The sequence below is a fragment of the Balaenoptera musculus genome, chromosome 20, assembly GCF_009873245.2.
Source record: "Balaenoptera musculus isolate JJ_BM4_2016_0621 chromosome 20, mBalMus1.pri.v3, whole genome shotgun sequence".
NCBI classification, from domain to species: domain Eukaryota; kingdom Metazoa; phylum Chordata; class Mammalia; order Artiodactyla; family Balaenopteridae; genus Balaenoptera; species Balaenoptera musculus.
Genome location: NC_045804.1, coordinates 15,356,160 through 15,368,472, shown reverse-complemented (window position 1 = coordinate 15,368,472; position 12,313 = coordinate 15,356,160). Strand labels below are relative to the sequence as shown.

The window sequence follows — 12,313 nt, the reverse complement described above, 5'->3', positions numbered from 1 at the left end:
TTGTTTTCAAAATGTAAATCACTATTGCATATTTTTAAGCCTGTTGTGTTGGAAGGAAGCAGAGAACCCTTGTGGACTTGTGGTTGCATAGCAGAAATTATCAGAGTAGGCTGTCTGTGGTCATCCTTGATGTCTTAAGATGAGATTGGCAATGAATTGGAGGGATATGGGAAGCAGGAAATGTTCGCTTACAACAGCTGTCCTCAGTGCTTTGTGTGAAAATGAAGAGTCTATCAGGGAAACATGCAAACAACAGAAGTCAGTTAAAATATAAACTTTCACCATCTGCTTCTTAATGTTTGGAGCTGCACAATTTCCTAAGAGAAGGATCTTAAGAATCAGGTAAATGCAAAATGGGAATCCTGGGGGATTTAAATGAATCCAATCGGAAACTGTAATAAAGATTTTACCAAAAAAAATGAAATCAGAAATGGGCTTTTCTGCAGTCAGAATGTTGGCTTTATGAATCAGGGGTGTAAGAACAGCAGAGTGGCTTCTTGCCCAGGCTGTAGCAAACATAAAGTATCATTCCAGGCTCCCTGCTCAGGTCAGCCAGAATGGCAGTTGTGCTACTAAAATCTGTTTGCATTAGTGGCAACTGATATAAGAAGAAACAATTTAAACTGATTCCAAACTCTATAATACAGAGTTGCCTCTGGAATGTTTTGTACCAAATGTCATCTGCTGGATTTCTTCCTGCCCACTTGTGTATTAAATTCAAAAAGTATGTCAGTTAAATGTTCTGTAAATGAGTCAGCTGTTCCAATCTGATGAAATCTCAGAAAAATATATGCTCCCTTCCCCCTTTTCCACTTCCCTCTTCCTTCTCTGAAAACAAGGATTTTTAATGACATAGATTTTATGGGCTTACTTTTTTAAAAGCATTTTCTTTTTACATAAAACTTTTTATTGTTGATTTGTTTTTCCTGTTTCATCAGTTCACTTCAACTTACCTGATTCATTCTTATATTTGTATCTAGAAAGTGTTCATTAACTATTATAGTATTAATTTAATTTGACAGAATTATCTCAAAAAAATTGCCAGGACAATTTCACAGTAAGAGTAGCACTACAAGGTGGGAATATATGTGTCCCTATAGATCTGCCACCGGTGTTTGTATGGGATGATGATGTACAAGGCATTGTTGTTATAGCCACCTCCTTCATCCTTAGCTTTCAGATAACCCAGTGAGACAAAACCTAATTTGTTATTCATTGATTGTTTAAATATAGGCAAAACACAACGTGTATGTTAAATACAATTATTTAGTCATTAAATAGCACTTATTGAGCATATGCTATATATGCCAGGCACTCTTCTAAGCACTTGAGAATCATCAATAAACAAAACAAAGATTCTCACCCTCGTGGAACTTACATTCTCACCAGGGAAAGTAAAATAAAGAGAATAAATAAGTAATTTATATAGTATTCAATACAATAGAAAGTGATATGTGTTATAGAAAAACGTAAAGGATTAGCAGTACCTGAAGAAAGATTTTATGAACATCATTGGAGCCAAGCATATTACCATAGCGATGTCTGTTAAACATTAAGCAGAGCAATGAGGAAGGTGAGGATAAAGCCAGACAGATTTCTAAATCTAAGTAGGACTAGCCTGGAATTTAGTTCTGTATTGAGCATTACGTGCAGGGCACTCTGATTGACTCTGAAGGAATGTAGTTATCAAAGATGAATCAGACATTGCCTAGTTGCCCTCAAGAACCTACCATAATCTAGTAAGGGAAGACAGACAATGTAAACAATTAGCTGAATAACACAAGTTCTAATTAGCCATATATGTATGTGGTTGCTGAAAGGGAGAAGCAATTAATTCTGACTGGGGGATCTATCAGGGAAGCAGAAAAAGTGTAGCCTGAGCAAATTTTGACGATGAGTGAGATGTTTGACAAAGTATGACAAAGACTTTTTCTCAGAAATTGGCTTGCAAATGGAAAAGATTCATGGGACTTCGCTGGAGAGTACAACTACGTACAATTAGTGAAACAAAGGCCACAGCGCATAGAATTTCAGGTCTCCTGGCTGATCTTTCCAATATTTGTCTGCTAAGTCTTTAAATACTGTATTTGAAGGGACAAGAATTTTGAAAATGATGAAGCAGAAAGAAACTGAAAATAAGACTAAGGAAAACAATTTAATAAGGAAAAGAGGCAGTAAAGAAATTATTTTGGATTATTTGATAAAATAGTGATAGATTCAGAGATCAGAGAAAAAGATATTATTGCCAAAATAAGAAAAAGAATGAATGCTTTAAGAGACTTAGGTAACACTAACCATAACTCAATTGCAGTCCAAAATAAAGCAGTAGTTCCCCATTGGCTGGTTCAGAGCTATAGTGCTTGATATTGAATATCTCTGCTTTTCCTTAGTTCAATTTGCCTGTGAGTATTTGGACTTGTAAAGGAATGAACTGTTTTTCAGTTCGGTTATTACAATATTTTCTCTTTTTCTTCTAATGTCATTTGTCTGAATTGAGAAATGTGCTGATTCCAAAATATATTTTACTACATTTCTTGGTTTTGTGAAAAAAAGCAATAGAACAACTGATGTTCATTTTTCTAGGAATAACTATGGTAAGGCTTAGTTTAGTAAAACTTGTTAAGTTCACAGTAGACATTTACATTTTATGAAAGCTGTCAGTAGCTCTTCATTGAATATAAGAAGCTGAACATGTGAAACGAAGGCTGTGCCAGAAGATTTTTTTAATACAAAGAAATTAAAATGGATTATGTAACTTATTTAATTTAAATCTGTACTCCAAGTATAGATCTCCCATAGTTTAATCTTTAAAAGATTCATAGATGGATATAACGTATAAAAAGAAAAGACTTTAGGCTTCTTTTTTTAACAAAACTTTTTGCTCCACTTCATGTTGTGTATTTCTATATCATTCTGCCTACTGTTAATGAAATATATATTCTCTTTTTATTAAAACATATCAAACCATCTTATTGTGTTAGCATATAGAACCATTTTAGTAAAAGTACCCTGCTAGAACCTTGCTTTAAAATCATATAATGTACCATTAATATTGCCATAATGATAACCAGAAATTTCTATCACTCATCCAGCTGTTAGTTTTTATTTGAATTTTGTTTTAATGTGAATAAAAGAAAATAAAAAATTCTCATTGTCATTGGTCTTTTCATATTACTCTTCAGTTTATCAGCTTAAAAAGTACCTTATAAGTATTTTTCTTATTAAAAAAATAACAAATTTGGACTTTTGTTTGTTCTTTTGTTTCTTACTGCAGAAAATTTTGAAGTGAGATTTATTAGTCTGTGACATGCAGGGCACCTAACTATGCATTGGCAAGGCCTTTATTGCCCAAGTTTGATCACTGCTCTTTGAAGCCATAAAAAACAGAGAATTGAGGGAAAGTGACAAAGATGAAGAAGGAATGAAAAATAAGCCTTTTAAGAAAGAATTAGATTTGTTTAGGTTTAAAAGGAGAGGAGGGTACAATGCAAATAGTGCTCACTGGATTGAGAGTTAAGATAGCTGGTTTCCAGGCCTGGCTCTCCAGTGAATAAGTGAGTCACTGTAGATAAATGACTTCACTGTCTCCTAAACTGTAAAAGGAGGGGATCTGACTAGATTGGGGTCAGCTAGTATTTTAGGCTTTGCAGGCCATATGGTCTGTGTCGAAACTATTCAACTCTATGGTAAACAGCTATTTAAACAAAGAGGCAAGGCTGTGTTCCAGTAAAACTTTATGCGACAGGCCAGATTTCATCCACAGGCCATAGTTTGCTGACCTCTAGTCTAGATGGCCTTTAAAACTCCTTTTACATCTGCGTTCTGTGTTATTGCTTTATTATCAACATCACATAGTAAAAGAATTGCTGTTCAGTTATTTTCTATGCTATCTCAGCCAGGGGCTAGCCAGGAGACAGAAACCACACAGATATTTTAACAGAAGATGTTATATATAAAGAATTGTTAACTAGGTTTTAAAGAACTGAAAAGGTAAAAGAGAACACTGAGATTTCATGGATTTAGCAACTTCAGGAAGCAGCTACCACTTCTGAGCCTGTAAACGAGAAGAGGTTGGGATGATTCAACCAAAGAAGCTTGGAGGAGAGGCCCCACAAAGCTGAAACAAACATCTCTGTGAAGGGGCCATGCTCAGCTGATGCTAATATTTCTGCGCTCCAAGGAGGGCTCTGTGGGGACAGGACTTCTGGGGGCTACCCACCCCCCGCCTTTTTTTTTTTTGGTAGCTACACACATATGGATAAAGAACCTAGCAAAAGAAAATAGACTTTGGTTAAAACAGGAGGAATTGTATGAAACATAAGAAAGAACTAATTCACAGAACCAAATTAGAACCAGTGGGGTTGGTGTAATTGTCCCCAGTGTTTTTAAATAAGAGATTAGAAAGTTATCTATTCTGGATAGTTTTAATTTCAGAATGCAGAAATCGAGATTATCTTTTATTCTTCTGATATTTATTCTCTTCCTCTCTCTGGTGTGTCATGTGTCATTTGGCTTCCCTTTCTTGGTTTAAGTTCCCTGGACTAGCTTTCAAAGACTTTTATTTCCTTATAGAAACTATATGTATAATTTGGATAAATTCCTTTTGTGTGGGTTTCCAGTAGATCCAGGTAAATAAGACAATTGCAGTAATTGAAGGGTGAAGGGAATATACGTCTCTTGCACTTGTTCTTATTTTCTCTCTTCCTCTCCCTCTCTTCGATTTTCTCCATCTTTTCTCTCTCTTTTTCAGCTCATGGAGCACTTTGTAACTGTCTTTGTGCCGGTTGTCATAGCCCTCTTTATGTTATTGTTGTGTCTTACCTTGACTGAGGATGTGGGCAATGCTTCATTGGAGCTCCGCAGCCAAGAGGGATCTCATTTTGCCTCCCTTCACCCACTCCAAATTGTCACAGAGGTAGACTAGCAATGAAGCCAGCGAGGGCACCAAGAACAGAGCCTGGCACACAGGAGTCTCTCAGTAAATAATTGTCATGGAATTACTGAACTAACCCCCAGCACAGTATCTTACATAGTTGGCAGCAGTTTGAATTAACGGTTTAATTAATCACGTATAAGCTCTAAATAAACATTTCCTGACGGAAGTTTGGGTTTTTTTTTCTTTTTTGTTAAAAGCTTTTTGTCTTCAGCACTCCCTGATTCTTGATTTCTTCACTTTTTGATTCATTGTAAGTGGACTCAATAGCTCTCAGTATGTAGCAGTGCCATTTTACCCCCATCTTCTGCCATTTTCTCTTTCTCTTTCGTGGCTAGGTTAGGGGTTAAAGGATTTATAGATGCAGTGGGAAGCCACTGTTACTTGACTTTCGTCTTCAGAGAGCAACAACATGTTCTTTGGAATTCATGGACATTGGCAGTTCCCTAAATGCTATTTGGCAATTCTCCGTCCATTGCCCCAGGTGCCCGCCTTTCCATTATATACATATATATACACACATGTGAAAATTGTTTTTAGAATGTTTTCATATTTCACTCTTTACCGTGAATGGGAAATGTTGAAAATAGAGCTTCATGGTTCTTTTATAGCTTAATATAATTTGGAACAGATTTCTCCACTGATGTTGTTTGTATAAATGGGATTTGTGACCCAAAAGAAGCAAAAACTAATAATCTTTGTTGTCAGGTACTAATGTGTTTGCCAACTTGTTGCTAGTATTGTCTATAAGCTCAGGCATTTGATAGTAGTGAAGGAGCCACAGACAACTCTGGACATGTTTTCCTGGCACATGTTCGAGACACTGATGAGGACTTTGAGTTGAGCAGATTCTCAGTAAATGTATCTGCTCTGATTCTGAAGTCTGGAGATACAGACTAACTGACAGTTTTCTAAACTTAGGTATTCTGACTAAACTCTTCTGTCTTATCAGCTACAAGCTCCACCCACTTGGAGGACCTCGCTTACCTGGATGAGCAGAGACATACACCCTTGAGAACTTCTCTTCGAATGCCAAGACAGAGCATGGCCGGTGCTCGCACACAACAGGATTTAAGAGGTTAGAACCACAAGAGGGCTTTGCATGGGGATGCCCAGGGGAAAATGGAAATGGGCAGTAGGCAAAAAGTTCCTTTGTTTCCAATTTCCACACCTATTTAAGCCTCCCTTAAGTGAGCATGTAACCAGTTCATTTCTGCTGAATCTAGAGAGAAAGATGAACACAAATACGTTGTACTCGTCATAGAAAGGCAGTGTAATTACCAACAGTTGGAAGCATTGATTCCTTGAAATTCTGAAAGAAAACAAGTGGAAAGGGCTGGGGTTGATGGGGGAAATAACCTTTTTAAGGTCCTGGATTTTAGAAGTAATTGTTGACCAATTTCAGCCCTAGCCCTGTTGCAGGTGAACTTGATGCTGCTAATTTGTTTCACTAGAGAATGCATTTCATTTACATTCTAGTGCCATTTCTAGTGACATACAGTACTTTTATTTTCTTAGAATTTTAGTGCTTCTAGTCCTGTCCTGGCAACATCTAAACAACTTATCCTTTTCCCATTCAGACACCTGTTTCTTTACACCCTTTGTGCATGCTACATGCTTCTGCAGTCAGGAACCTGATGTTTTTGAAGACTTTTCATTTTGGTATAACCACAGTCTAGTTGAGAGGCCTATTATTGGTATCTGTGCTTGTGTCTCTTGTTTGTTCAAGTGAACCAAACTGTCTGTGATAGTCTTAACAGATGGTCTGCTTTCTCTAGTATCTAGTAATCCATAGCTCTACTACATCAGGTGCATTATTTATTTTATCTTATAGATTATTTGCATCTTTGCTTTGCTCTCCTCCTCACCCCTTGTCCTGTGCCCTACTCTAATCTGTGTAGTGCCACATGCATAACTCACACAGGAAGGGACTCAAACATGCCTGCTGTCCATTCTGGAAGTCATTATGCTGACCGTTTTTCACTGATGGCTCGGCAACTAGGAGCATAAAATAATTAGTTGTATTGCTACAATTACCATACCTCCCATCAACAGTGGTGAGTTGATGGCCTCAGTCATGGTTTTAGTTCCCAATCCTATCCATCCTGCTTGCCGTTTCTTCAGTTAGCCACATCTTAGTTGCTTATCCCAGAAAGTGGAATTATGTCAAGTACTACTTTAGTGCTGCTATACTGATTATGTTCAAAGCCTGAATAAATTTATTCAAAGACCAACTAAATTATTTCTGCCATGACCAGAAGGCATAACCATAATAAAGAAGATTGAATACAACTGTTGATCTATATAGACCTTCAGATTTGATTGAAAATCCGCCACATTGGCATCACCTTGCATTGCATTACTGAAAAACATACTGACATTGTTGATTTTATTTTCTGCTTTGCTAGTCATTGAATAATGGATTTTATACTACATCAAAAACAAAATTAATGACAGATTTCAGCTGTGTATTTTTTTTTTTTTTTTTTTTTTTTGGCTGTGTTGGGTCTTCGTTTCTATACGAGGGCTTTCTCTATTTGCGGCAAGCGGGGGCCACTCTTCATCGCGGTGCGCGGGCCTCTCACTATCACGGCCTCTCCTGTTGCGGAGCACAGGCTCCAGACGCGCAGGCTCAGCAGTTGTGGCTCATGGGCCCAGTCACTCCACGGCATGTGGGATCTTCCCAGACCAGGGCTCGAACCCGTGTCCCCTGCATTGGCAGGCAGATTCTCAACCACTGCGCCACCAGGGAAGCCCTCAGCTGTGTATTTTTGAGAACTCTTCGTGTTGGGTTTTATTGATACTTGATGACACATGTCTACTTCCAGTATCTAAAGATTTAGTAAGGTCTTCAACAGATACATTCTGGTGAGCTTGATGTTTACACATAGATATCAGCTGTGTATAGAACACAACGAAAATCTTTTCCATTTCACTGAGCTTCAGCCTAAACATTCAGTAAAACCGAAGTGTATCCAAAGATTTTTCCAAAGCATACCTAAATCTTTAGGATGCTCTCCACCTGAATAATGCATTCCTAACAAAACTAATTTCATATCCCTTGCAGATAGGGTTTCAACTTATTGCTTACATTAATACTTGAAGATGGAGTCTGTCCGTTGATGAGTGTGCTATGGTATTAGTGTTTCAGTTCCTTAAAGTTGTCTTTTCTTTCAAGAAGTTTTCTTTTAGCAGTCCAAAGGGTTGGAACATGCCATCCAGTTGAGTGTATTAATCCATAAGAGACAGGGTGTTTACTAAGCGGTATTTTATCTTCTAAAATTAGCATACTTTAATTTAGAACTTTGAGGCCCTAGACAATAACCTTCGCTCAAAAACATGTTATCTTGATTACTATTTACAAATGAACTCTGTAGCTTGAACATTAACAAGAAAGGAAAGCAAACTTGGACAGATTTTCCTTGTGTTTCTGTAGACCTGTTTGGCAAGCCTTTATAATTTGTGGTTATTATATCCAAAACAGTACACTTTACTATGGAAACAGAATCATATTGTTTTCCTGGTATAATTTTAAAAAATCATGCCACATCATGTTTTCTACTTTTATTTTAAGGAACATACAAATTGCAGTCGTATTTCAGTTTTATATCTTCCGCTAACTCTGGTTATGATTGAAGTAAAACAACTTTACCCCAAAAAAGTAATAAAGTGATTGAAAACCTTTTTTAGTGTACATTAAGGTATCTCTTTCTACATTAGAGATATATCTTTCTGTATTTTAAAGTATAACTCAAACAAGTCCTATGAAATAGTTTTTAAATCACAATTCTGGTTTTAAATGACCCTGGATCTTCAGAAGAAGGTAGTTTATGGTCATGTACACTGTAGTATATCCAGTGGGTACTAAATTAACTGACTGATTTCAAGTACAGAGATTATCTGAAGTAAAATCACTTTAATATATGAAGAGATGACAAGCATTTATTGGGCGCTTCATACAGGCAGTCCTGCACTATTTTGTTCAGAGCAGTGGTTCTCAAACTTTTGGTCCCAGGAACTCTTTCCACCTTAAAAAATTATTGAGGACCCTAAAAAGCTTGTGTTATATGAGTTGTATTGATTGATATTTACCATATTAAATTAGAACTGATAAATTGTTAAAATACCTGTTCTTTTTTTTTTTTTAATAGTAGACCCATTATGTGTTAATGTAAGCTCTGGAAAATTCCACCCTACCCTTGTGAGAGAATGAGAGTAGCAAAAGACAAATAATCTCTTAATATTATGAAAATAGTTTTGCCTTTGTGGACCCGCGAAAGTGTCTTGAGAAGCCCCAGGGGTCCCAAGATCACAGTAAGAAAGACTGGTTTAGAGGATACCATTGTAACTGAAGATAAGTTTTATGCCTTTAAGGATCACACAGCCTGTTTACAGAAATGTGGAAAAGTGTAGTTTGAGAGTTGGTTAGAAGTTATTCATGAACATGGTTTAATAGTACAGGCATAGTTCATTTAACAGTTATCTTAATAATAACTGCAATTGTTTGATCATAATAATAGTCTTTTGACTGCTGAAGCAGAAGTTGCTGAGGTAACCCATGAGCTACAGTTTGGATCTTCAAGTTGAGTATTAACATTAACATTTGCTTCATTAGTAAAAAGTCTTTTTTTTTTTTTTTTTTTTTTACTTCTCAAGACAGCTGTTTTGAACAACTGTTCTCCCGAAATTGATGTTTCCAGATACCCAGCCCAACAGCGGGGAGGAGGTCACATAAGTGCACTGTCCAGGATCTTAGTGCAGCAAGTCAGTAGATTGCTAGCTGTCAACCATCCAAGAGCTTGAGCTCTAATGACAAAATAGTTACAGTAGATTGTGTCCTAATGCAGAGTATACAACTAGCTAACCTACTACATGTGCCTTTTAAGTCCCAAAGCCTAATGTCCTTGACAGATATTAATTTGAAATCTTAAAGTTTTTAACTCAAGTTTTTAAAATTATTTTCAGGGTCCATTTTTAATTTAATCACCTTGTGTAAATGTGGAGTCATGCTATACCTGAAACCTCTCACTCTCTGACCACCTTAATGGAATCTCTTTTTACCCAGATAAAGACAGAAACTGTTTACTGTCCAGTAAAAGGGAAGAAGAGGATGTTGGTTTTTATGGATAAATATAATAAATCTGAAGAAAGAACATATAAATGGAACCAGGGGAAGTTAAAATACACAAAGCAAATCATAGCATAATGACTTTGAATAGTAGCTACTTGGGGTAAATTAACAACAGATTATTATTGATAAGACTCTGGAACCTGCCTGATATGAAATCATAATCACACTATTCTGCTTAAAGAGATTATACATTCCTAATTAAAACTTCATTTCTCATTACGTGTTGGTTTCCTTAGGACTTTTACTAAATCCCATTACATAGATGGCCATTCACAGGCATTGGATTTAGTTAATAGCTGCTTTAATAGATACTAGGTTGGGGGCATATGTGCAAATGATGGTCTGACTCATTGGCAGAACTGATGTGAAATTGACCCTGACACAGTTAACTTGGCTTTGTCAAAGAAAAAAATTGAATTTTTATCAAATAAAATCAGTGTTTCATGCCATTTGTGAGTCCCCTACTTTTCCAAAACAATGAATCCTTTCTGAAGATGGCTAAGATGTATGTCATGAAGCTAATAATCTTGCATTAGCCTACTGAGTCACACATCCCTGAGGTTGCTTAGTCATCTTGATCATTGCCTGGCTAGCTCTCACATTTACAAGGGAATATTTCCATCAGTCTTTTCTATCTCATTGTTCATTGTTTTATTTTTACAAGATTAAATTTCTTTCTTTTTAGGTAAATGGAAAATCCAGAAATAAAGTTGCATGCACATAACTGCCTATATATAAATATTAGGGTAGATTGTAAGCTTTAGTTGTATGAGATGATCCTCTCACCCCCAACCAGCTCTTTTGCAAAGTACCCTGAAATTTGAAAATGCAGTACTCAAACTGGATGTCTTTGTCTGCTAGAAACTGATTTATACTTTTTGGAGTAGTCTAGCTGTAGTTTTTTAAAGCAGATCACTACTTGTTAAAGTAGCTCCAGATCAGTACACAGATCTGGTTTTTATATAAACCAGCTTTAGTTGGTAAATTCTGTCTTAAAATTTGAAAGCCCAAACAGTGGCTAATATACAACAAAGTTCCCCCACAAGACCTGAAAGGGAAAATTAGCCTTTGGGAAAGAGAAGAGTCTATAAACCATTTAATCTTCTAACAGGGCACGTATTGACCTCTTGCATTAAATAACACACTACTTAGAGAAAGGCTGTGGAGTAACATGAAAGAAATTCTAATCATGATATCTAGTTCTGCAGGAATAAATCACTGAAAATATTTTTAAATGCCTTAAGTGCAATAAAGAAAAATAACCGTTAAGCCATTTTTATGTTTTGATCTAAATTAGATTTAAAGAATAGCTTCCCAGTTAATCTTTCTATCATTATTTTCTCTAAAAGTGACTAAATCTTATTAAACTAACCATAATGCCAGTAAATTTATTTAGGTAACACTTTGTAAAACTTTTTTGATTCAGTAAAATGATCTAAGCGTTCCAATCTTGCAGTATGTAATAAAAGATTTTTTATGTAATAACTTCCCCAGATACTAATAAAATATAGCACGGGAGAATTTCCTTTGTAGGGCCATAGCTATTTCATCACTGAGTGTTCACTTTAAAAATGTTTAATCTGGGTTTCCCTGGTGGCTCAGTGGTTAAGAATCCGCCTGCAAATGCAGGGAATACGGGTTCGATCCCTGGTCCAGGAAGATCCCACATGCCGCGGAGCAACTAAGCCCATGCTCCACAACTACTGAGCCTGCGCTCTAGAGCCTGCGAGCCACAACTGCTGAGCCCGTGTGCCACAACTACTGAAGCCCGCACGCATAGAGCCCGTGCTCCGCAACAAGAGAAACCACCACAATGAGAAGCCTGCACACCGCAACAAAGAGTAGACCCCGCTCACCACAGCTAGAGAAAGCCTGCGAGCAGCAACAAAGACCCAACGCAGCCAATTAATTAATTAATTAATTATTTTTAAAGTTTAATCTTAAATTTCAAGTAATTAGCCAGTTCTGATTCTCCAATAAAAAATCTCATCTTCAAGACCAACAATCTAATAGCACAAAACTATGTTGACATAGTTATATAATTCTTTTATCAGATGTTTCACATTTTAAAAGCTTTACCATTTCTATACTTTCCCCACATTTTGAGGTATTAAATGTGAGGAAACATATAAAAAGTAGCATCATTTGGGAGAGTTGGATTTTCCCTATTTCTTCCACTGTTTTTGAAGGATCATTGTTCCCTTCCTGAAAATTCCACTCAGCAATGACTCCAGGTTTTTCTCAACAAA

General features: G+C 36.6%; 1 protein-coding gene across 8 annotated transcripts in view; it reads left to right on the top strand.

The window, feature by feature from the left end:
• TANC2 (tetratricopeptide repeat, ankyrin repeat and coiled-coil containing 2) overlaps nt 1–12,313 on the top strand; it is a 361,655-nt gene that overhangs the window by 230,010 nt on the left and 119,332 nt on the right. For all 8 annotated transcript variants that reach the window (XM_036836548.1, XM_036836547.1, XM_036836546.1 and 5 more), the window contains one exon: nt 5,886–6,011. In XM_036836548.1, the coding sequence (XP_036692443.1) occupies nt 5,886–6,011 (126 nt within the window). The remainder of the gene's footprint in view (nt 1–5,885; nt 6,012–12,313) is intronic.